The sequence below is a fragment of the Schistocerca nitens genome, chromosome 9 (assembly GCF_023898315.1).
Source record: "Schistocerca nitens isolate TAMUIC-IGC-003100 chromosome 9, iqSchNite1.1, whole genome shotgun sequence".
Taxonomy (NCBI): domain Eukaryota; kingdom Metazoa; phylum Arthropoda; class Insecta; order Orthoptera; family Acrididae; genus Schistocerca; species Schistocerca nitens.
Window position 1 is genome coordinate 162,725,002 of NC_064622.1, and position 25,187 is coordinate 162,750,188.

The 25,187-nt window shown below is 41.5% G+C and overlaps 1 protein-coding gene across 9 annotated transcripts in view; it reads left to right on the forward strand.

The window, feature by feature from the left end:
- The window catches only part of LOC126203356 (serine/arginine repetitive matrix protein 1), a 166,913-nt gene extending 164,006 nt beyond the window's left edge, over window positions 1-2,907 (forward strand). For 8 of the 9 annotated variants that reach the window (XM_049937646.1, XM_049937648.1, XM_049937651.1 and 5 more), the window contains 2 exons: window positions 1,798-1,914; window positions 2,410-2,907. In XM_049937646.1, the coding sequence (XP_049793603.1) occupies window positions 1,798-1,914; window positions 2,410-2,514 (222 nt within the window). In that variant the 3' untranslated portion in view covers window positions 2,515-2,907. The remainder of the gene's footprint in view (window positions 1-1,797; window positions 1,915-2,409) is intronic. The other variant, XM_049937650.1, reaches the window with a different exon arrangement.
- The last annotated feature ends 22,280 nt before the right edge of the window (window positions 2,908-25,187 follow it).

Here is a 25,187-nt window from a genome sequence, read left to right on the forward strand (position 1 = left end):
CAAATGAGGACTGCAACACGGGATTTGTTGACCAGTAGTCAGACAGTTTTGGTTTCTTGACTAGGCACATATGCAAAATAATACCAAAAACTTTAAACAGTTCACTGAGTTTCACTGTTGTCCACTTATGCCATGCTGACTGAGGCTTCAGTTTTCCTGTAGCACTTAGTGTCTCTATTGTCATTCTAGCGTAGCGGTTTGTCTCTTGTTTGATCAGTCTCACCAGTTCTTCATCGAAAAAGTATGTGAAACAATCGAACGCTGAAGAATGTTGGTCAATGCCATCTTGAATTCCACAGGATTCAGAAAAAACAGGAAGCTGGGGAGTGATAGTATCGTCATCTGTCCACTGGCCAGAAGAATATGGCAAATTGCAATGACCAGTTGTGTTTGTTGTCACAACGATGTCAACAGCCTTATCTTCAGGTCTTCCTGACGGTTCACCGTCCGAGGGACCGTTTTCATCTATAAGAAAATTCATAAAAATTATCTTTTTCCTGGCCAGGAATCAAACCACAGAATTACGGAAAAGTCAGACAAAAAAATCATCACTAATGTCAAAATCTGCAATTTCTTCGTCTAATTCTGAACCACTATTGTTCAATAAAAACTCTATTTCTTCATCTCACAAGGCCATGACGAAAATAAAGCGCAAAGCTATCAGCCGACAACAATTTAAAGTTTCAAACTGCTGCGCGCCTGTTATAAGTCGAACGTGAGCGTGGCAAAGCAAATGACTCAAAATATATTCCTGTACCACCTCCAACAGTGACATATGCTGCCATCTGTATTTTTTTCTTGGTACTAGGATAACCAGAGAGTACTTTTAAACCTACAGAATATGAAAGTCATGCGCTGGGAGTCGTTAACATCGTTGATAATCGGCCAACGTAGGAGCTACGTCGATCGTCTTTTTGGGGTACTGTCGGACCGATGTAGGAGCTACGTCGCTTGTCTTGAAAGTGTTAATCGTCTCATTTCCTAATCTAATTCCCGCAGCATCACCTGATTTAATTCGACTACATTCCATTATCCTCATTTTGCTTTTGTTGATGTTCATATTATATCCTCCTTTCAAGACACTGTCCATTCCGTTCAGCTGCTCTTCCAGGTCCTTTGCTGTCTCTGACAGAATTACAATGTCGTCGGGGAACCTCAAAGTTTTTATTTCTTCTCCATATATTTTAATTCCTACGCCAAATTTTTCTTTTGTTTCCGTTACTGCTTGCTCAATATGCAGATTGAATAACATTGGGGATAGGCTACAACCCTGTCTCACTCCCTTCCGAACCACTGCTTCCCTTTCATGCCCCTCGACTCTTATAACCGCCATCTGCCTTCTGTACAAATTGTAAATAGCCTTTCGCTCCTTGTATTTTACCCCTGCCACCTTCAGAATTTGAAAGAGTATTCCAGTCAACATTGTCAAAAGCTTTCTCTAAGTCTAAAAATGCTAGAAACATAGGTTTGCCTTTCCTTAATCTGTTTTCTACGATAAGTCGTAGGGTCAGTATTGCCTCACGTGTTCCAACATTTCTACGGAATCAAAACTGATCTTCCCCGAGGTCAGCTTCTACCAGTTTTTCCATTCGTCTGTAAAGAATTCATGTTAGTTTTTTGCTACCATGGCTTATTAAACTAGGTATTATTCATGAGATTGGCCCTTCTGGGTGTAGGATATTATGAAAAATTAGTTTTGTGTGTGTATTTTTTACAATATTGTTCTGCTTTTTATGTCTTTTTGGAGATGACTTATACGACAATGATGTTTATGATGTGGCTGTTTCATGTCAACAGAATAGTGACATTGAAGTGGAGGGGAAGAAGAAGAAGAAAGACAAGAAGCACAAAAAGCACAAGAAACACAAAAAACATAAGAAGCACAAGAAACGCAAGATGGAGGAAAGTGATGCCGTGAGTACTTCATCCGAAAGTCGTGATTGGCACACCCTAAATATATGTAGCATGATAAAAAAAGTTACACGAAATTTCATTTTTCTTGGAAAATAATTGAGCTGCAGTACTCGAATTGCACATTGAAAGAAATAAGTAAAGATCTTTTAATCATTCACACATGGTTTCCATGTGGAATTAGTCAAATTGTACTGAAACAACTTTTCCTTCATTCCGTTAAAAATTAATTTAATGAGTCGATTGACATATTCCAATTTAACATTCTGATTTTGCCTCACTTTTCTGATTACAAATCGCTATTCCTTTAGCATCCTTTTTTTACGAAACAAAGATGGTGGGACAACTACTTTTTTATTGAATTTTAAGATAGTAATGATGTGCTAGATACTATGTTACTTCAGAGTAGCATCATAGTGTTCACTATTTTGTTACATTCAAAGAATTTGTATATTGTTGAAGCTGTTCGCTGTGCCTCAGCAGCTTTTCTTGTTCCAGGACAGTGACTCAAGTGTTGCAGAAAACACAGAGGAACTTGAAAGACGTTTGAGAGAACGTGCATTAAAATCAATGAAGAGAAGTGAGGACGACAATAGCAAGTGAAAATCTGATGCCTGACTGCATATGTGCAGCTGTATAGAAGACGACGTTCCTTATTAATTACTTCACGCTACATGTTCAGACTGACAGGCGTATAGCATTCTTCATTTTCCCCTCCCACACGAGCTCGCTGGTCAGTGTGAATGTAGCAAATGTGTTCAGTGCACCGTGAAACTTGGAAAAGTGTTGGAATGTGATGTAATCGTTGCGGTCCAATGTAACATTTTTTTCACAAACTGTGCCACAGAAGAAACATTTTAATGTATAGTAAGGTCTCATTTTGTAAGTGTTAGAAATGTGTGCTCATTAAAGGTGACTGAGTACTGTTGAAAATGTATGATGATTTTTCACATAAATATTTAAAGAGAAAAATAAACTTGATGTTCTTTTTTCTTTTGTCACTTGATTATCATTGTGGTACTCTGTTAATATGAAGAATCTTCATAAAATTGTGAGCCTTCAACATGTATATGTTTCAGTAAGTCTTTTTTGCAGTGGTAATTACACTTAACAATATTAAAGGCAAAGCTATTGTGCATCCATCCCAAAGTTTATCATCATCATTGTTGCTGTCATTCTCACTTCTCACTGATGTTTTCTATCTCCCTAAATATTAGTAATCTCTGTTGTGGTTATTGTTACCATAATTGCTCAAATTTGTTTGGTTTGTATTCCTCTAATCACACACAACAGTTATTGTAAATCGTATTTTAATCATCTCTTACTTTGTGTGTTGTTGTTGTTGTGGTCTTCAGTCCTGAGACTGGTTTGATGCAGCTCTCCATGCTACTCTATCCTGTGCAAGCTTCTTCATCTCCCAGTACCTACTGCAACCTACATCCTTCTGAACCTGCTTAGTGTATTGATCTCTTGGCCTCCCTCTACGATTTTTACCCTCCACGCTGCCCTCCAATGCTAAATTTGTGATCCCTTGATGCCTCAAAACATGTCCTACCAACCGATCCCTTCTTCTAGTCAAGTTGTGCCACAAACTTCTCTTCTCCCCAATCCTATTCAATACCTCCTCATTAGTTACGTGATCTACCCACCTTATCTTCAGCATTCTTCTGTAGCACCACATTTCGAAAGCTTCTATTCTCTTCTTGTCCAAACTGGTTATCGTCCACGTTTCACTTCCATACATGGCTACACTCCATACAAATACTTTCAGAAACGACTTCCTGACACTTAAATCTATACTCGATGTTAACAAATTTCTCTTCTTCAGAAACGATTTCCTTGCCATTGCCAGTCTACATTTTATATCCTCTCTACTTCGGCCATCATCAGTTATTTCACTCCCTAAATAGCAAAACTCCTTTACTACTTTAAGTGTCTCATTTCCTAATCTAATCCCCTCAGCATCACCCGATTTAATTTGACTACATTCCATTATCCTCGTTTTGCTTTTGTTGATGTTCATCTTATGTTCTCCTATCAAGACACTGTCCATTCCGTTCAACTGCTCTTCCAAGTCCTTTGCTGTCTCTGACAGAATTACAATGTCATCGGCGAACCTCAAAGTTTTTACTTCTTCTCCATGAATTTTAATACCTACTCCGAATTTTTCTTTTGTTTCCTTTACTGCTTGCTCAATATACAGATTGAATAACATCGGGGAGAGGCTACAACCCTGTCTCACTCCTTTCCCAACCACTGCTTCCCTTTCATGCCCCTCGACTCTTATAACTGCAATCTGGTTTCTGTACAAATTGTAAATAGCCTTTCGCTCCCTGTATTTTACCCCTGCCACCTTCAGAATTTGAAAGAGAGTATTCCAGTTAACGTTGTCAAAAGCTTTCTCTAAGTCTACAAATGCTAGAAACGTAGGTTTGCCTTTTCTTAATCTTTCTTGTAAGATAAGTCGTAAGGTTAGTATTGCCTCACGTGTTCCAACATTTCTACGGAATCCAAACTGATCTTCCCCGAGGTCCGCTTCTACCAGTTTTTCCATTCGTCTGTAAAGAATTCGCGTTAGTATTTTGCAGCTGTGACTTATTAAACTGATAGTTCAGTAATTTTCACATCTGTCAACCCCTGCTTTCTTTGGTATTGGAATTATTATATTCTTCTTGAAGTCTGTGGGTATTTCGCCTGTCTCATACATCTTGCTCACCAGATGGTAGAGTTTTGTCAGGACTGGCTCTCCCAAGGCCGTCAGTAGTTCTGATGGAATGTTGTCTACTCCCGGGGCCTTGTTTCGACTCAGGTCTTTCAGTGCTCTGTCAAACTCTTCACGCAGTATCTTATCTCCCATTTCATCTACATCCTCTTCCATTTCCATAATACTGTCCTCAAGTACATCACCCTTGTATAAACCCTCTATATACTTCTTCCACCTTTCTGCCTTCCCTTCTTTGCTTAGAACTGGGTTGCCATCTGAGCTCTTGATATTCATACAAGTGGTTCTCTTATCTCCAAAGGTCTCTTTAATTTTCCTGTAGGCAGTATCTATCTTACCCCTAGTGAGACAAGCCTCTACATCCTTACATTTGTTCTCTAGCCATCCCTGCTTAGCCATTTTGCACTTTCTGTCGATCTCATTTTTGAGACGTTTGTATTCCCTTTTGCCTACTTCATTTACTGCATTTTTATATTTTCTCCTTTCATCAATTAAATTCAATATTTCTTCTGTTACCCAAGGATTTCTATTTGCCCTCGTCTTTTTACCTACTAGGTCCTCTGCTGCCTTCACTACTTCATCCCTCAGAGCTACCCATTCTTCTTCTACTGTATTTCTTTCCCCTATTCCTGTCAATTGTTCCCTTATGCTCTCCCTGAAACTCTCTACAACCTCTGGTTCTTTCAGTTTATCCAGGTCCCATCTCCTTAAATTCCCACCTTTTTGCAGTTTCTTCAGTTTCAATCTGCAGTTCATAACCAATAGATTGTGGTCAGAATCCACATCTGCCCCTGGAAATGTTTTACAATTTAAAACCTGGTTCCTAAATCTCTGTCTTACCATTATATAATCTATCTGATACCTATTAGTATCTCCAGGATTCTTCCAGGTATACAACCTTCTTTTAATGATTCTTGAACCAAGTGTTAGCTATGATTAAGTTATGCTCTGTGCAAAATTCTACAAGGCGGCTTCCTCTTTCATTTCTTCCCCCCAATCCATATTCACCTACTGTGTTTCTTTCTCTCCCTTTTCCTACTGTCGAATTCCAGTCACCCATGACTATTAAATTTTCGTCTCCCTTCACTACCTGAATAATTTCTTTTATCTCGTCATACATTTTATCAATTTCTTCATCATCTGCAGAGCTAGTTGGCATATAAACTTGTACTACTGTAGTAGGCATGGGCTTTGTGTCTATCTTGGGCCACAATAATGCGTTCACTATGCTGTTTGTAGTAGCTAACCCGCACTCCTATTTTTTTATTCATTATTAAACCTACTCCTGCATTACCCCTATTTGATTTTGTATTTATAACCCTGTAATCACCTGACCAAAAGTCTTGTTCCTCCTGCCATCGAACTTCACTAATTCCCACTATATCTAACTTTAACCTATCCATTTCCCTTTTTAAATTTTCTAACCTACCTGCCCGATTAAGGGATCTGACATTCCACGCTCCGATCCGTAGAATGCCAGTTTTCTTTCTCCTGATAACGACGTCCTCTTGAGTAGTCCCCGCCCGGAGATCCGAATGGGGGACTATTTTACCTCCGGAATATTTTACCCAAGAGGACACCATCATCATTTAATCATACAGTAAAGCTGCATGTCCTCGGGAAAAATTATGGCTGTAGTTTCCCCTTGCTTTCAGCCGTTCGCAGTACCAGCACAACAAGGCCATTTTGCTTAGTGTTACAAGGCCAGATCAGTCAATCATCCAGACTGTTGCCCCTGCAACTACTGAAAAGGCTGCTGCCCCTCTTCAGGAACCACACCTTTGTCTGGCCTCTCAACAGATACCCCTCCGTTGTGGTTGCACCTACGGTACGGCCATCTGTATCGCTGAGGCACGCAAGCCTCCCCGCCAACGGCAAGGTCCATGGTTCATGGGGGAAGCTCTTACTTTAAACAGCTCTAATTGAAAATAGTTGCTGCTTTCATGAAAGTCATTGACATAATACTACACACAGTTTTCAGATGGTCACATTGTACACGGTAGTAGTGCAGCACTGGGCACCTGGAAAAAAAAAAAACTGATTGCCTCCCCCCCTCCCAACATACTTACGAAATGGTTGAGAAAATGTTCAGTAATATGGAACAGCGGATATATCAAAATTTGAATTTGAGTGCAAAATTAAAATTAACTTAAAAAGGAAACCAGTAGCTTTTCAAATCTACGATTTGGGATCAAGCATGAATGTAAAGAACATGGTACACAAATATATCTTTATTGGTATAATTTGTTGTAATAAAATGACAGGAAACTACATAATATTGGTTAAAGAATTCTCATATTTGTTTTTGTATTACAACTGAAAGGTTACAAAAGATGCCATTTCAAGGCAAGAACAACGTATTGGGGAATTCACCAAAAGTTTGTTGTTGTTCCTGGTAAGATTTGTGATAATTAAATGACAGTTAATAATATACTGGCAATTCTGGCCTTCAGGAGATCGTAACCTAAAAGATACAGTTGTATCAAACAGTGGAAAATCCAGAATGGAATGTAACAGCATTACAAAAAAGGGAAGTTTCTACTCAGCATAGTGGAGATGCTGAGTTGCAGATAGGCACAACAAAAATACTCTCACAAATAAAGTTTTCGGCCAGCAAGGCCTTCATCAAAAGTGTGTGTGTGTGTGTGTGTGTGTGTGTGTGTGTGTGTGTGTGTGTGTGTGTGTGTTTGTTTCTGACAAAGGCCTTGCAGGCCGAAAGCTTATTCATGACAGTATCTGTGATTCAGCATCTCTGAGATATGGTTTGATGTCGTTCGGTTCAGTGTAGTGTGGTTGATAGACGCATGGAATTACAAAATAAAATTTAGTTGATTTGCATCCAGCCATTTCCAAAACTTTTTAAAAATTCACCATCATGTTTTCTGATAGGTTATGGGACTTCCTTGTTAATTTAATAGTGTCAGTATGTTCTGTAATATGTTGTGCTCTCTCTCTCTCTCTCTCTCTCTCTCTCTCTCTCTCTCTCTCTCTCTCTCTCTCCCTCCCTCTCCCTCCCTCTAAGGAGCGATTTCATTCAGTCTCATAAACATGCCAGGGAACATGGACCAACAAACTGCAAGATTGCTTTCTTCATCACTGCCTCTTCGTTGTTTTGACTTTTATTTTTCACATGTTCTAAAAATTCCACTACTGAATGGAAACAATGATCTAGTAAGAATGATCTTAGAATTTTACTGGAAAGTGAGAATGATAAAATAATAACAATTTCATCTTGTGAAAAAGGCTACAATAAATTTATATTACACTACTACAGGCGCAGCTTGTGGTTTCCATACTGGGGAAGGATGCAACATTCATCCATCAGAACTAACCTAGACCGTGAGCTACGCTAGAGATCAGTCTGTCACCACAACCAAGATTTCTGTCTGAAGTAGTGCCGGAGGGAATTGACACCATGAATCCTGCAGGGCTGTCAATAAATTTGTAAAAGTGCGAGGAGGTGGAGATCTCTTCTGAACAGCATGTTGCATGGTATCCAAGATATGCTCAGTAATGTTCATCTCTGGGGAGTTTGATGACCAGCGAAAGTGTTTAAGCTCGAAGTGTTCCTGGAGCCAGTATGTAGCAATTCTGGATGTATGGGGTTTCGCATTGTCCTGCCAGAATTTCCCAAGTCCGTCGGGATTCACAATGGACATGAATGGATGCAGGTAATCAGACAGGATGCCTATGCACGTGTCACCTGTAAGAGTTGTATCTAGACATATCAGGGGTCCCATATCATTTCAATTGCCCACACCCAACTCCATTACAGAGCCTCCACCAGCTTGAACAATCCCCTACTGACGTGCAGGGTTCATGTATTCATGAGATCGTCTCCATAACTATACAAGTCCATTTGCTCGATACAATTTGAAATGAGACCCGTCCCACCAGGCAACATATTTCCAGTCATTAACAGTCCAATTCCCCCCCCCCCCCCCCCCCCCATGAACCATGGACCTTGCCGTTGGTGGGGAGGCTTGCGTGCCTCGGCGATACAGATAGCCGTACCGTAGGTGCAACCACAACGGAGGGGTAGCTGTTGAGAGGCCAGACAAACGTGTGGTTCCTGAAGAGGGGCAGCAGCCTTTTCAGTAGTTGACCCTGTTATAAACCTGCGTAATGAGAACTTGTAAATCATTGTCTTGAAAGAAAAACACATGATTACAGTATTAATTTCCTTTCCCTGAGAGCTAGGATGGGGCAAGCAGCCCTTCTCACCCCCTCCCTTGCTGCTGGGTATGGATGCCCTTGCATTTAGCTGCATTGTACAATGCTCTGTTAAAATTATGTGTGTACTCTTGCCCGGTTTTACACACTATTTGTTTTTGATTCACGTTTACATAGGTTCTGCATGCACCATGTTCCTTTACCTTAATCCTGACCACATGTTCCAAAATTTTACCTGACACATTGCACTCTGAATTTGTATTGTGTTGTTTTTGAACTTGTGGCATGCTGCTGTTATTTGTAAAAACATGAAACTCGCAAAAAGAACTTGCTAATAATAACGCATGTTACCCTCAGTCAGAAAACAAGGAAAGTAAAGTAACAGGACGTATTTCGCTCACAGGGTATATTTTATGTGCTTTACCTTTTAATCATTCATGAAACTCTCATTAGGTGGTAATTTTTGTGCTATTGTACTCCAGTGGACTCTGGTGAGACGTTTGCAAACTTATTCCAGTGGTGGATATAATAGCCAATGGCAGAAAAAAGAACTGTCTAAAACACTATAAAACACAATAATTATCGCAATACAAATGTCTGTTCGTTTGTTATTACTTAAGTTATCTTATGAGGCACACTCCTTTTTGAAGTACGGCTCTGAACGAAGTAACTTATCCACTTCTCTCTCTCTCTTTTTTTTTATTTAATGTAATCAGTGGAACATGAAAATTGTGTGCAGGTTGGTAAGACACCCTTAGGCTAAAACATCAGAGCCTTCAGGACACGCGTAAGATCTGTACTTAACAAAGACACCTCCCCCCCCCCCCCCCCCAGACCTATGCTACATAGAGCTAAGGAGCATTTCAAGGTGCAGTCTTAAGACTAGCTACTACCTGTTTGAAAAAATAAAGCTTGATATCTCATATCAACAGTACGAAGAATGTTGCCTGCCATTAGTTAAATCGTTGTGGGAAATAGGCAAAATGATTTCTCATAATTTAAATTCTGTAATAAGTTACTGAGAATTTGTTTAATATATATTTTGGGGCATGTCTTCCTCAGAGCCTTTAATTATGAGCTGCACCTGTGCTATTTGTAAATGTGATGCTCTTACTGACTAGGCATTAGAGTTCTAAAAGTTGATGTCCTTACTGACTAGATATGGAACTTCCCTGTTTGTCTTATATTCATGGATGTTGCAGTTTTTGGTTACATGTCGTCCTCAGTCCTGAGATTAGATTTTGTGAATGTATAAAGTTTATACTGGTGATCAGCGAGTTGATCTGGTGCAAAATTGTAATTCACTAAAATAGTAGCACATGTAATATATATGCTACATCAGGGCTCAGATAGGTCTTTTGATCTTAGTAATGATGTATATTCAGATCTTCCTTTTATTTATAAACTGACGACTGACATACATAAATGTATTTACGTAAGTACAACAAATTGTTGTTTAATTATTATGTCTGAAAATCCAGTCAAAAAATTTTTCATGCAGGGGGCTTCAGTTCTTTGGTCAAGAAGCCATTTGAGAACTGCTGTGTGAATTTCTCTATTGTCGGAAAATCTGTGACTACTATGACTCTTTTTCTCGACTGCCTGAACGTTGTTGTCTGCAGTTGATATCGATGGCCTGCCTCCCGATCAGCATCACAGACATCTATAGAGCCTAGGTCTAAATTGCTGGCACTGTTTTATTATGACTTTGTGCAACAATGTATTTGCTCCATTTACCATTAGAATTTCACATTAAATCCGTGTGAAATTTAATTGTTTTGACCACAAGAACTGTACTGTCCTACTTACTTCAATTTCAGAGAAAATTCCAGTCACTGCACCATTTCTCTCCCGTGCTTTGTTGCCCCTGTTGTTCATAGTGCAGCAAAATATTGTCTGCAGGACTCACAGAACATATACTTTGTTATGGCAATGCACCACTTTTGGTGCACAATGGTCTTTTCTTGGGACCTCTCACATAATTTATACTCAGGTGACAAAATCTTGGGGATACATAGAGATGGGAGTTGTATCATGTACACGAGTTATAAAAGGGCAGCCCTTTGGTGGAGCTCTCATTTGTATCCAGGTGATTCATGTGAACAGGCTTCTGACATGATCATGGCCGCACGATGGGAATTAACGGACTTTGAAAGCAGTATGGTAGTTGGGGCTAGGCACTGAATATTCTATTTGGGAAATTGTAAGGCAATTCAGTATTCTGTGATCCACAGTGTCAAGCAGATGCTGACAGTACCAAACTTACGCATTAACTCTTGCCACAAACAGCGCATTGGATGACAGCCTTCACTTATTCAACAAGAGCAAGAGCGTTTGCGTAGAGTTGTCAGTGCTAACACTGCAGGAAATAACCACAGAAATCAGTGTGGGATGTATGATGAATGTATCTGTTAGGATGGTGCGGCAAAATGTGGTGTTGATGGGCGTGCTGTGGTAGTCAATGTGGTTGTGATGACCACTGTGTCTGTATGGAGCAGTGGTCAGCGCAATTGCCTAGTATGCAGGAGACCCGGGTTTGAACCCCATTCTGACACAAATTTTCAACTTTTTCCATTGATTTAAATCAATTCCTACAGGCAGCTAATATCATTCATTCCCTTGTGTCCTGATACATTGCAGATCGTATAAGCACTGTATTCATTGCTTTGAATCGGGTCGAACAGCACATATCAACCAATAAAAGGATTTGAATTAATAGAGGGAAACATTCCACGTGGGAAAATATATCTAAAAACAAAGATGATGTGACTTACCAAACGAAAGCGCTGGCATGTCGATAGACACACAAACAGACACAAACATACACACAAAATTCAAGCTTTCGCAACAAACTGTTGCCTCATCAGGAAAGAGGGAAGGAGAGGGAAAGGCGAAAGGATGTGGGTTTTAAGGGAGGGGGTAAGGAGTCATTCCAATCCCGGGAGCGGAAAGACTTACCTTAGGGGGAAAAAAGGACGGGTATACACTCGCGCGCACACACACACACATATCCATCCACACATATATAGACACAAGCAGACATATTTAAAGACAAAGAGTTTGGGCAAACTCTTTGTCTTTATGTCTGCTTGTGTCTATATATGTGTGGATGGATATGTGTGTGTGTGTGTGTGTGTGTGTGTGTGTGTGTGTGTGTGTGCGCGAGTGTATACCCGTCCTTTTTTCCCCCTAAGGTAAGTCTTTCCGCTCCCAGGATTGGAATGACTCCTTACCCTCTCCCTTAAAACCCACATCCTTTCGCCTTTCCCTCTCCTTCCCTCTTTCCTGATGAGGCAACAGTTTGTTGCGAAAGCTTGAATTTTGTGTGTATGTTTGTGTCTGTTTGTGTGTCTATCGACGTGCCAGCGCTTTCGTTTGGTAAGTCACATCATCTTTGTTTTTAGATATAATAAAAGGATTTGCACGAATATGCTATGTTAATTAAAAAGTCAAAGAGTGAGTGAGTCTGTCTTGAGCCGCCAGACATTGTGGTTTTTGTGTGTGTGTGTGTGTGTGTGTGTGTGTGTGTCAGTCAGTCACCTATTTTTGACAAAGGCATTGTTCGCCGAAAGCTTATTTTGTGACAGTCTTTTTGTTGTGCCCATCTGCAACTCAGCATCTCCTCTATATGGGGAGTAGCAACTACCCTTTTCATAATATTGTTACATTACATCCTGGATTTTCCATTGTTTCAAAGAGTAAATATTTTTCACTAATTCACATAATATTCTTCAAATCAATTAGTGCCTTGTACTCCACACTTTCTAAAGTAACCTATAGGCGTGCTCAGGGTTCAAGCTATCTCCACACCAAATTTCATCGAAATCACTTCTGTGGGTTAGTTGTGAAAATGTAATGGATAGAGTTACTTCTGCATTTATAATATTAGTGTAGATAAAACTTTATCACTATATCCTTTTATTCATGATCAGATTTTGATGAACTAAAGCCTGTACAGTGCCTGAAGCTACATTCAGCTTACCTGTGGGAACACCATTAAAATTCATCTAGCAGTTTTGGAGGTGTCTTCAAACAGAGGGGAACAACTGTTTTATAGATCTATTGTTAGTATAGATTAAATGCAAACTATTACAAATTCAGAAGCACTCTATAATCACTTTCCACAGATAGTGACTATCTTCATCCCATCCTCTGTGATTATTCACAGTTAAAACTGATGAGTCTTCATATTTCTCAAACCAAAGATAAACTAATTATTTCCTTATAGCATCATAGTAGATTTTCACATTTGAAACAATAAAATTATTTCATGGAATGAGCTTTCCATAACACACCATTCCAAGTATCTTCAAACAAGTATTTACAAAATAATTCATCACAAAAACACATTTATATTCTCTTCATTATTTTGAAGTCCGGCCCTGGTAGCTGAGTGGTCAGCGTGACGGAACGTCAATCCTAAGGTCCCGGGTTCGATTCCCGGCTGGGTCGGAGATTTTCTCCGCTCAGGGACTGGGTGTTGTGTTGTCCTAATTATCATCATTTCATCCCCATCGACGCGCAGGTCGCCGAAGTGGCGTCAAATCGAAAGACCTGCACCAGGCGAACGGTCTACCCGACGGGAGGCCCTAGCCACAGGTCATTTCATTATTTTGAAAAATTTTTATAGCTTAAAGCAATGTACATACTACCACTACTATATTCAACAACGTAATGTTCATGTGTAAACAAGCGTGGCTAATTCAGAACTAATACAAAGATTTAATAACACACTACACGTTCTTCACTTTTCTTGTGACAATAAGGATACGCAATGGAGTCTTGACTAGGCTGAAGGGAACTTCTCGCACAGTCAGGCTGTTGGCATGGCCACAACCTGCCAGTATACTTCTCTTCAGGTGCCTGAAGATCTCTCTACCTCCGCCAAGTCGCTGTGCAGACCATGAAACAAAGAAAAAATTACACAATTTGCAGTATACGTAAAGTACATTACACATATTAACACTGATAATTATTTATTATGAAAGGAAAATAACAAGGCACTGTAACATGCATTGCTGAAGCGGCAAAACTCTTAATGAATCAATTTCCCAGCTGAAGCACTTCATAACCTCTCCAGCTCCACAATGTATGGTTCAGCTAATATTATCTAAAAACACCTACTTGCTGTATTAAAAACTGTAAAAACTCTTCATATCTCATAATTAACTCAGGAAATTATTCCCATATGACTCTCTCTTAAAGAAAAATTAGTGTCCTTAATTTACTCCTTTTGTCAGAGTAAATGATATCTATCCCTTTTACATTATAATGCTTCAGTTATTCTTCACATGGTCCATACATTGTGACAGACAAACTAACTTACTCGCTATACTACTCACACTTTACAATGAATGAAATCCTTTTCTTCAAGTTTTTCAGGTAAGCCTTACTTAAACACAAAAAGTCTTACTGCCTTGAATCTTAGCCTTAAGAGTTATTTGGAAGATCCCTGTGATACACAAGCGTCAACTGTCTACTGATCAACATTTTTCAGTTTTCTTTTCGATATTTTGATGTGAGAATCTTGCTCGGATACAGAATAGTGCTCTGGCATGTAGTTTCCATCTCTGCTAAAGAATAGAATTGGGGAGAAGAGAAGTTTGTGGCACAACTCGACCAGAAGAAGGAATTGGTTGGTAGGACATGTTCTGAGGCATCAAGGGATCACCAATTTAGTACTGGAGGGCAGTGGAGGGTAAAAATCGTAGAGGGAGACCAAGAGATGAATACACTAAGCAGATTCAGAAGGATGTAGGCTGCAGTAGGTACTTGGAGATGATGAAGCTTGCACAGGATAGAGTAGCATCGAGAGCTGCAGCAAACCAGTCTCAGGACTGAAGACCACAACAACAACAATCTTCTATTTTTGCATTTTAATACCTTTGATAACAGTTATCTACCATATTTAATAAGTTATCATTCTCTTTATTCTCCTAATAGGCAGACAATAAACTACGAACCCTATGTTACCCGTATACTTGACCAGTTCTTATCTACTATGTAATGTTGGAATTATATGACATACTATACATGATATTGTTACTAAATACTTGGATTGATATAGCTACACAAATTGTAAGTCTACTGCAAACTTTAACTTCATTGCTTCTGACAGTCTTCATCAGACCAACACCTGGATCATAAGGTCCCAAAAGTGATTTTGCAGTCACTAGAACTACCTGTAGATGTGCAATTTTGCAACATCCCTTCCTAATATTCATAATCCTTAGCTCATAATGTCTCTTCTCCATCTGAGCTCATAATCACTATCACTGTTGGTAGTGCTTACGACCTACTAACTATTCTTATTCTGTTACCACCACTTGTTAAACCAGTATAATTTATTGGTGACATTTTTATGATGACCTTTAATTTGGATCATAGATGCTACAGTAACATTGCATTGTTTATTTGCTAACTTCATTCACTTCACTAATTACTGCTTAGTGGGTCTTAGTCATTAAGTAGTTTCACCATGACTAATGGGCTATTTCTTCCCACCGTGACAAGTTATGCAGCAGATATTACAGACATTGATATTCGTTACATTTTGTTTAAATCTGCTATGTATCAGATTTGCAGAGCTATTGAGGTAGCCTACTTCCATTTTCACATTACCTTTACAATCTTCTCTCATTTGTTCTTCATTTTGATGACCATTATCCTTACAACCCCTTTTAACACAACTAAATCTTGACTTTTATGTGTAATCCTGCATGGCTGTGCAATTGTTTTCATTTTGTGATTTTACCTGTCGTACTGATGTTAACCTTAAAATATTCCAGAAATCCCAAATAAAATATCGGTATTACCCAGAACACATATTTATCACTTACTTCATTTTAGGGTGTCAGAACCGGCTTATCATTGCCGTTTCTATTCAGCTTTATCAGTTTACACTTTTGAATATGCCATGTATTGTATAAACCATTACAATTTCTTCCAATGTCTTCCAAGATGACTGCTTTTGGTTGTTTCATATCAAAAGTTTCTGATGGTACGTGTTCTGACAAGAATGTCTCCATCTTTTTATTTAGTTTGGAGCTATGTTCATGGGCCTTAACCATTACCAAACCACCTATGTTCTCTGTTGGGCACTCCCTACAAGGTTTTATATATATTGGTATTCCCTGAAGTAATTCTGTAGGTATCAAATGGTAGTACTTTTTATACCAGTCTGATTCTGAAACTATCAATACATATTCTAAATCTTCCTTTCCATTTGGTAAAGAGTCAGTCACAATTATCCCCATAAAACTCGTGGTACTATCGGATACAATGACATCTTACATTGATGGATTATGTCACTTGCTCTTTGACAAGTGATGTAACTTCTAATACCAGTTTTCACTAGTCCCCATAGATTTTTTACAGTAACAAAATTTATTCAAATGGACTAAGCACTCCCTTAGTCTGAAATGACCACAGTCTAGACGAATGTACTAAATAAAGTGGCCTACCATATATTTGGGGATCCAGATCCTTCAACAATTACTTCTCACATCATTTCTCTAATTAGTATGCCTTGAAAGATGAACCAATGTTTGCTATAATCTTTTGGTCAGTTCTTTGTTTCTGAAGACCACCTAACCTGTCGAAAACCGTATCTTCATCTTGATCGTTCTGTATGGCTAATGCTACACTTTCAATGTTACTCTCAGTTGACTTGGGTTCTCAATAAATACGAGGGCCGTTCAGAAAGTAACCTCCGGTTGGTTTAAAAAAATACACCAAGTTAAATAAAAATATTTTAATATATACATCTTACAACTACATCTTTGCACTATTTTTCTACATAGTCTCCATAGCGATTGAGGCACTTATCGTATCTCTTCACAAGCTTTGAAATTCCTTCTGCATAAAAATCACCCGCTTGTGCCTGGAGCCAGCCTGTGACCGCATCTTTGAGCTCTTCGTCGTCATCAAACCGCTGTGACCCGAGCCATTTCTTCAAATGCATGAAGAGGTGATAATCACTTGGCGCCAGGTCTGGGCTGTAAGGTGGATGGTTGATAACGTCCCACTTGAAGGACTCAAGAAGGGCCGTTGTTCTGCGAGCAGAGTGAGGACGGGCGTTATCATGCAAAAAAATTATACCGGAAGTCAGCATACCATGGCGTTTGTTCTGTATAGCCCGTCGTAACTTTTTTATTGTTTCACAGTACACGTCTTGATTAATGGTCGTACCACGTTCCATGAATTCAACCAACAACACCCCTTTGGCATCCCAAAACACCGTTGCCATCAGTTTTCTGGCAGAAAAATCTTGCGAGGCTTTTCTTGGTTTGGTAGGCGAATTTGAATGTGCCCACATCTTTGATTGTTCTTTTGTCTCAGGGTTCATGTACTTAATCCAGGTTTCGTCACCGGTCACGATTCTGTTTAACAATGGTTCTCCTTCGTCCTCATACCGTGACAGAAAGTCTAATGCAGAGGCCATTCTTTGAGTTTTGTGGTGGTCGGTAAGAATTATGGGCACCCATCGTGCACAGAACTTACGGTAACCCAATCTTGCTGTCACTATCTCGTACAAGAGAGTCTTAGAAATCTGTGGAAAACCAGTAGACAACTCCGACATTGAGAAACGTCGATTTTCACGAACTTTTGCATCAACTGTCTGAACGAGTTCGTCAGTCACCAATGATGGTCTACCACTCCTCTCTTCATCATGAACGTTTTCTCGTCCACTTTTAAATAAACGTACCCATTCACGGACAACTCCTTCACTCATAACTCTTGGTCCGTACACGGCACAAAGCTCACGATGAATAGCTGCTGCAGAATATCCTTTGGCTGTAAAAAACCTTATGACAGCACGCACTTCACATTTGGCGGGGTTTTCTATTGCAGCACACATTTCAAACTGCCACAAAAACTAAACTAGCGCAGGTACGACGTTCACTCGACCACGGCTTGATGCCGACTGACCTGTTGAGTGCGTGAATGCACAGATGGCGTCGCTACTCCCCCCACAACCCGCACTGTGACCAATCGGAGGTTACTTTCTGAACCGCCCTCGTATAAGTGGAATTCGTTATCCACACTGTCTTTCTAATAACAATCATCTAACCCAAGGATGTTCAACATTTTTAGGCCTAAGTCCGCCCCCGGTAGCTGAGTGGTCAGTGCGACAGACTGTCAATCCAAAGGGCCCGGGTTCGATTCCCGGCTGGGTCGGAGATTTTCTCCGCTCAGGGACTGGGTGTTGTGTTGTCCTAATCATCATTTCATCCCCATCAAAGCGCAAGTCGCCGAAGTGGCGTCAAATCGAAAGACTTGCACCAGGCGAACGGTCTACCCGACGGGAGGCCCTCGTCACACGACATTTCATTTCATTTTTTAGGCCTAAGATCTACTACATGCACACCATTTACGGATCTACTGACTTAAAAATTCATTGAGTTTAAGCACAAAGCAACATAGAAGCCAAAATTAACCATTTTAACTGCACAAAATACATAAAAGCTAATTTCCTTCCTGTCAGTAGTTGCAGGCCTACCACTCAATTTTTAAGCCAAATTAACAAGTCTCTCTTTATACTATCATAGATTCTCCTTTTCTGTTCACCCCACTACCATTTAGTTTTCTGCTTCAGCAAAACCAATGTGACAGGACGAACTGTACAAAATCCAGGCACGTACCTCCTATAAAACCTACCACGTAAAAAAAAAAAAAAAAAAAAAAAAAAAAAAAAAAAAAAAAAAAAAAACCACTAACTGCTTTTTTTTCCTTTGGGCCTATGCATTTTGCTATTGCCTCTACTTTCTTGGATCTGATCTAATATCTTCAGCATTCACTATATGTCCTAAATCCTTCAGCACTGAAAGAATATTTGCTTAACTTTAGTTTATTCCTAGCTCTAAAAATTTCCTCTGTATGTCCTCTAATATCTCTTGTATTCAGACCAGTACAGGGGAGCAGCGTCCTGTCTATCTGCAAGCGAATAACTGCTGGGAGGAACATGAGGACAGGTAACAATAATATTAGAACAGCAATCCACTATCCCACTGTGCTTGTTTTTTTCCCTTTATTGTGATTTCATTCCCCATATGGGCAAGGGAGGGCTGGAAATGGCACAATCTGCTGCTCTTCAGCCAAGGAGCATTACAGTTAATAAAAAAGATGAAATTATTCATATAAAAGGTGATAAAAAAGGGAACATAATAAGGGGAGACAATGGGGGCTCAAGTATACGCTTTTGTGGGAGACAGTGAAAAAAAGTCCACATAAAGATAAAAACAGTTGTCGATATGCGTAGCATGTAAAATACATTGAAGTCACACACACACAAGATAAAAGTTGGCCACAGTATAAAAAACACACCAGAATGACGACACTGTAAAATCACTGAACGAGATGGATCACACATGATGAAGAGTAAAAACTGCCATGAGGGACCTGCCAAGTGGGGGAGACATGAGAGGAGGGGACAGCAGGGATTGGAGGGGTTGGGATGAAAAGAAAGGGGTTCGATGAGCACACCAAGGGGCAGGAGAGGAAGAGGGGTGGTAGAGGAAGAGGGAAGGCAAGTCAGGAGGGAGTGCAGAGACATGGAAGGGGTAGGTACACAGGAAAGGGAGAGGTTGTAGAAGGGAAGAAAAACCCGTTCAAGGAAAGGGAAAAAGAGGGGGGAAGAAGCCCTGAGGAGGGGTGATGCCCTCATGAGGGGGGATGGTGGGGTTAGAGTTGGTAGGACGGGTAGGCACCAGAAGGTATCTTGGTAAAGCAGGTGGAGGGGGTGGAGATGGAGAGAGAGCGGGATACAATGTGTGGCGATGGGCTGGGGCTAGAGAGGATAGGAGACACCAGGGGGGGGGGTGGGAATTGTGTCTGCGGATGATTTACAGGGTGTGGATGTGTTTGAGGAAAAGGATAAGGTGTGGGAAGGGGATGAGTTCATATAGGATGCATGTGGAGGACAGGAGGCAGATACAGAATGCGGGGTGAAGTGCATAGCGTTCAATGATTTGGAGGGGTTTATAGAATCTGGGTGGGGCAGTAATCTAGGTGACACTGGCGTAACAGAGGATGGAATGGATAAAGGATTTGTAGGTGTGAAGGATGGTGGAAGGATGCAGTCCCCACGCCTGGCCAAACAGGAGGTTCAGGAGGCGTGTCTATTGTGGGCTTTGTGTTGGATAATAAGGAGATGGGGATTCTGGGTGAGGTGAGGGTTCAAGGTGAAGCCAGGTTATTTCAGGGTAGGAGTAAGGTGGAGAGAACGAACAAATTGATAATGTAAAAATCATGGAGCCAGAATGAGAGGGTGGTAAGACTTATGATGATTGCCTGGGTCTTGGAAGGGTTGATGTGAAGGAGCCACCGGTTGCACCAGGCAGTAAAGTGGTCAAGGTGGGTTTGAAGAGTACATTGGGAACATAGGAAGGTAGGATAGAGGGCCAGGAAGCCATGTTATCAGCAAATTGGAGGAGGTGAACAAGAGGTTTGGGCATATTGAAATACCTGAGCTAGCAGGACAGAGTGGACTAGGTTGTGAAAAGGGGCCAAAATAAGTTGCTGGCAGTTGCACTCAACATACAAACTTTATTTAACACATTATTACAACAAGGATGCAAAACACTCAAAACTTTAATCGATCTCCTTTGATTAACTTTGGATCAGCTGAAGGCCATACTCAAAATCCAAGACACGCCTAAGCAAGAAATTGAAATACAAGGTTCTTCTGGAGGTTTCACCCAAGAATATTTTCTAAATCTTCAATCTAAATAGGCTGAAGGCGTTAGCAATTTAATTTTAATGGAACTTGGCTAGAGCCGCATACTAAGCAATAAGAAGAGTTTCAATCAGAAGGCCGTATCTTAAAACATTTCATATAAAATTCGGCTGAAGGCCCTTATGAAGAATAACAATCTCATGCCTTAAGGGCACGACAAGAACATTAATTTAAGAGATATTGATACTCGGCTGAAGGCCACACATCAACCAAATAACTAAAACCCAAACAGGGAAATTACTACGCAACACACAAGGAACGGCGCTCAGAAGTTTCCAAGGGTGGGTCTGGGATTGTAACACTAACGCCCGTTTAGGTGAGACACGGAACCTGTCCAACGACTTCTTAATCTGAAGGCAACCCAACGGACAGACAGCCGACCGACCATTCAACAAAATCTGTTCTGCTCCAGGCAACCAGCAAAACGACCACAAGATTTCAATACAATGACACACAGAATATTGGCTCCCACAACGACCAACAACACCTCAGCTGTCGAACTACAGGCCACACTGGACAGCAACAACACGACGAGGAAAATACACTGCGGAAAATTACGTGAACGACCAGGGCAGGTAACCGGAACGTTAACGGCCACAAGCAGCAGATACGGCTGGTCAACTTCAATAACAGGGAATAAATTAAGTTAAACTCCACAGGAAGCCGGCTGGAATCTTAGCCGACTTGAACACTTTCACGTTGCTCGCAGGAATGTCCTAAAACCGACAACCAGGATCAAACGAAGAAGGGTAAACAGTTGAGGCTCGATAGTAGGTTAATTGAGGACTCAACTTTCATGTCTAGGATCGACGAACTTCGTAGCACTCGCAAGCAGCACCTCACTCTCCAACTGCGCGTGCACTCCGCCAGTGGCTCCGGCCAGAATACGCGCGATGGAGACTTCCTTGGTGCTCGACGCCAACCGACCAACTGGTCACACACCGCCCAGCTGGAAGCGATATCCACCACACCAAAGATGGCACAGCAGTACTAGAATCGATACACGCTGCCACTCACGGAGAGGACAGCTACATTATCGCGATAACCGCGGAGAAATAAAACCACAGGACTGTAACCAAGGTTTAACCATAGACAAGCATGACTCGAGCCAGCCACCTCCCTGCCTCATACTCAATACCGGTGGGGGGGGGAGGGGGGGGGGGGAATCAACGCCCGGGCTATGTGAATTAACTTGGCTAAGGTGAACCAGGTACTGCTTACCAGAGCAGTTATCCTTCACCAACAGATTTACCAGGCCTAAAATACGCACGATGGTGCAAGGCCCCAGAAAACGAGGAGTAAATTTACTCAGATTCCCGACACGCACCTACCTACCAGGGAAATTATGGACATAGACCTGACCACCTGGCCTGCCCCCAAAGGTTCCCCAATTACAATTGTAACGCCACAAGTTCGAAAGAGGGGAATTAACCGGATAGGAAAGGATCAAGGAGGCAGGCGTAGCTCTCAAAGCTTCATGACTGGCGGTATTAAAGGCAATATTAAGCCAAGGAAGACTAGAGTCCCATTTACTAGGCGTTTTCTGATGATAAATAATCAACGCGGATTTAAGATTTCGGTTAACTCTCTTTGCAAAGGATCCCTGCGGATAATATGGCGTAGTCGTGATATGCTTGACACCGTTCTGAAAACTGAACACCTTGAAAGGAGCCGAAAGAAAGGCTGGAGCATTATCACCAACATGTTGCTTAGGTGGGCCAAAAACGCTGAACACATTAGTTAAATGAGAAATAGTGGTGGTAGCGGTGAGGTTATGGCTCGGAAGGAGCCAAGTAAATCTGGAGAATACATCGATAATAACTAGCACATATCGATGACCTTTCTTAGTACGATGCAAAGGTCCTAGATGATCAATACATAGTTTGTGCATCGGACAGGACTCACGCTCAGAACTCAACAAACCCTGTTGAAGAGTATTTTGGGTTTGGCTAGATTAAACAAGCGACATTGGTATACCATCTCTCTCACATCCCGGTCCATGGAGGGGCAAGTTAAATGCTCCTTGATTTTTTGGAGAGTCTTATAAGTTCTTAAGTGGCCACCCACCAATGCAACATGAAAGTAACGAAAGACCGGGCGCACCAAAGCTACTGACAAACTCATCCGACAGCTCTCCCGCCCACAGGCGTTGCTTAATCGGGCTCCAAATAGGGACCTGATCCTGGTGCTGAGCGACATCATCGAACAAGAGGGGAAATTCACCCAAAACAATACAATTAAGACTGTCTCCCTCTGTCTCCCGGGTTCCCTCACTAGGAGTGGATTCGGGGAACATCCGGCTGGGGATATCCGCAAGGATATTTTCAGAGCCTCTCACGTCTTTAACTTCAAATCGAAATGCCGAAATGCGTACCGCCCATCTGGCAATACGACCAGTTGTACGAGGCCTAGCCAACACCCAGCTCCAAGCCTGATTGTCGGTTTCTAGCTGAAAAACCCGATGTTCAAGGTAGAAGCGGTACTTCTCCAATGCGAACAAAACGGCCAACGCCTCGCACTCGTAGACAGAGTACTTACGTTCGGCGCAAGTTAACCGATGACACGCGTAAGCTAATGGTTGCTTCTGCCCTTTGAACTCCTGGAGGAGAACAGCTGAAATACTAGCATTAGATGCGTCAGTTTGGACAATAAACCTTTTATTAAAGTCTGGTACTCCAAGAACCGGAGGATTGGATATGGCTGCCTTAATGTGCTAGAACGCAGCCTCCAGGGCGGGTCCCCATTCAAAACGCACACCCTTCCGGTGAAATTCGTTCAAGGGTGCTGCCAGATGAGCAAAATTTGGAGCAAAAGCCCTAAAATAGTTCGCCATGCCTATGAACCGAGCAATTCCGCTCTTGTCAGTAGTCCGCGCCATCAAACCAGTCAGTAGACTGATGACAAAAAAAAATACCGGAACACTGCCATCAATAGGTTGGCGCCTTATTGCCAACTCGTAAACAAGATGGTCCTTCCTGAGTAGTCCGATCCCTGAACACTGTCTGATCGCCATTAGAACACACCTGAAACAACCAACACCCAAAACAATATGGTGCCACAGCACAGAAACAAGGTTGAAACGGACAGTAACTGGAATGGCAAGCACAAATGTAACCACGCTCTGCTACCAGTGAAATGCCTGGGCTAGCAGGGCAGAGCGGATTAGGTTGTGGAAAGGGGCCAAAATAAGATGCTGTCAGTTGCACTCAACATACAAACTTTATTTATCAACACACATTATTACAACAAGGATGCAAAACACTCAAAACTTTAATCGACCTCCTTTGATTAACTTTGGATCGGCTGAAGGCCACACTCGAAATCCAATACACAAGGCCTAAGCAAGAAATTGAAATACAAGGTTCTTCTGGAGGTTTCACCCAAGAATATTTTCTAAATCTTCAATCTAAACAGGCTGGAGGCCTTAGCGATTTAATTTTAATGGAATTTGGTTGGAGGCCGCATATTGAGCAATGAGAAGAGTTGAGTTTCAATGAAAAGGCAGAAGGTTTTACCTTAAAACATTTCATATAAAATTCGGCTGAAGGCCCCTATAAAGAACAACAATCTCATGCCTTAAGGGCAAGACAAGAACATTAATTTAAGAGATATTGATACTCTGCTGAAGGCCACACATCAACCAAATAACTAAAACCCAAACAGGGAAATTACTATGTAACACACAAGGAACAGCGCTCAGAAGTTTCCAAGGGTGGGCCTGAGATTGTAACACTAACGCCCGTTTAGGTGAGACAGGAAGCTTGTCCAACTACTTCTTTATCTGAAGGCAACCCAACCCTCAGACAGCCGACCAACCAATCAACAAAATCAGTTTTGCACCATGCAACCAGCAAAACGACCACAAGATTTCAATACAACGACACACAGAATATTGGCGCCCACAACGACCAACAACACCTCAGCTGTCGAGCTACACGCTGCGCTGGACAGCAACAACATGACGAGGAAAATACACTGAGGAAAATTACGTGAACGACCAGGGCAGGTAACCGGAACGTTAACGGCCACAAGGCAGCAGATACTGCTGGTCATCTTCAATAACAGGTATTAAATTAAGTTAAACTCCACAGAAAGACGGCTGGGATCTTAGCCAACGTGAATACTCTCACGTTGTTGCTCGCGGGAATGTCCCAAAAGCGACAACCAGGATCAAAAGAAGAAGTGTAAACAATTGAGGCTCAATAGTAGGTTAATTGAGGACTCAACTTTCATGTCCAAGACCGGTGGGCGACGAACGTCGTAGCACTTGCAAGCAACACCTCACACTCCAACTGCGCGTTCACACTGCCAGCGGCCCCGGCCAAAGTACGCGCAATGGAGACTTCCTTGGTGCTTGACGCCAGCCAACCAACTGGTCACACACCGCCCAGTCGGAAACTATATCCGCCACACTAAAGATAGCACAGCAGTACTAGTATCGATACACGCTGTTGCTGCCACTCATGGAGGGGACAGCAACAGTATTGGGTTAACCGCAAGAGAAATAAAACAACAGGACTGCAACCAATGTTTAGCCCAAGACAAACATGACTCGAGCCAGCCACAGCTGACATATGTGCAGTATAGAGGAGATAGAGGAGAGGGAAAAGGACTGAGCCTTGGGGCACATCCACTGGGTAAGGG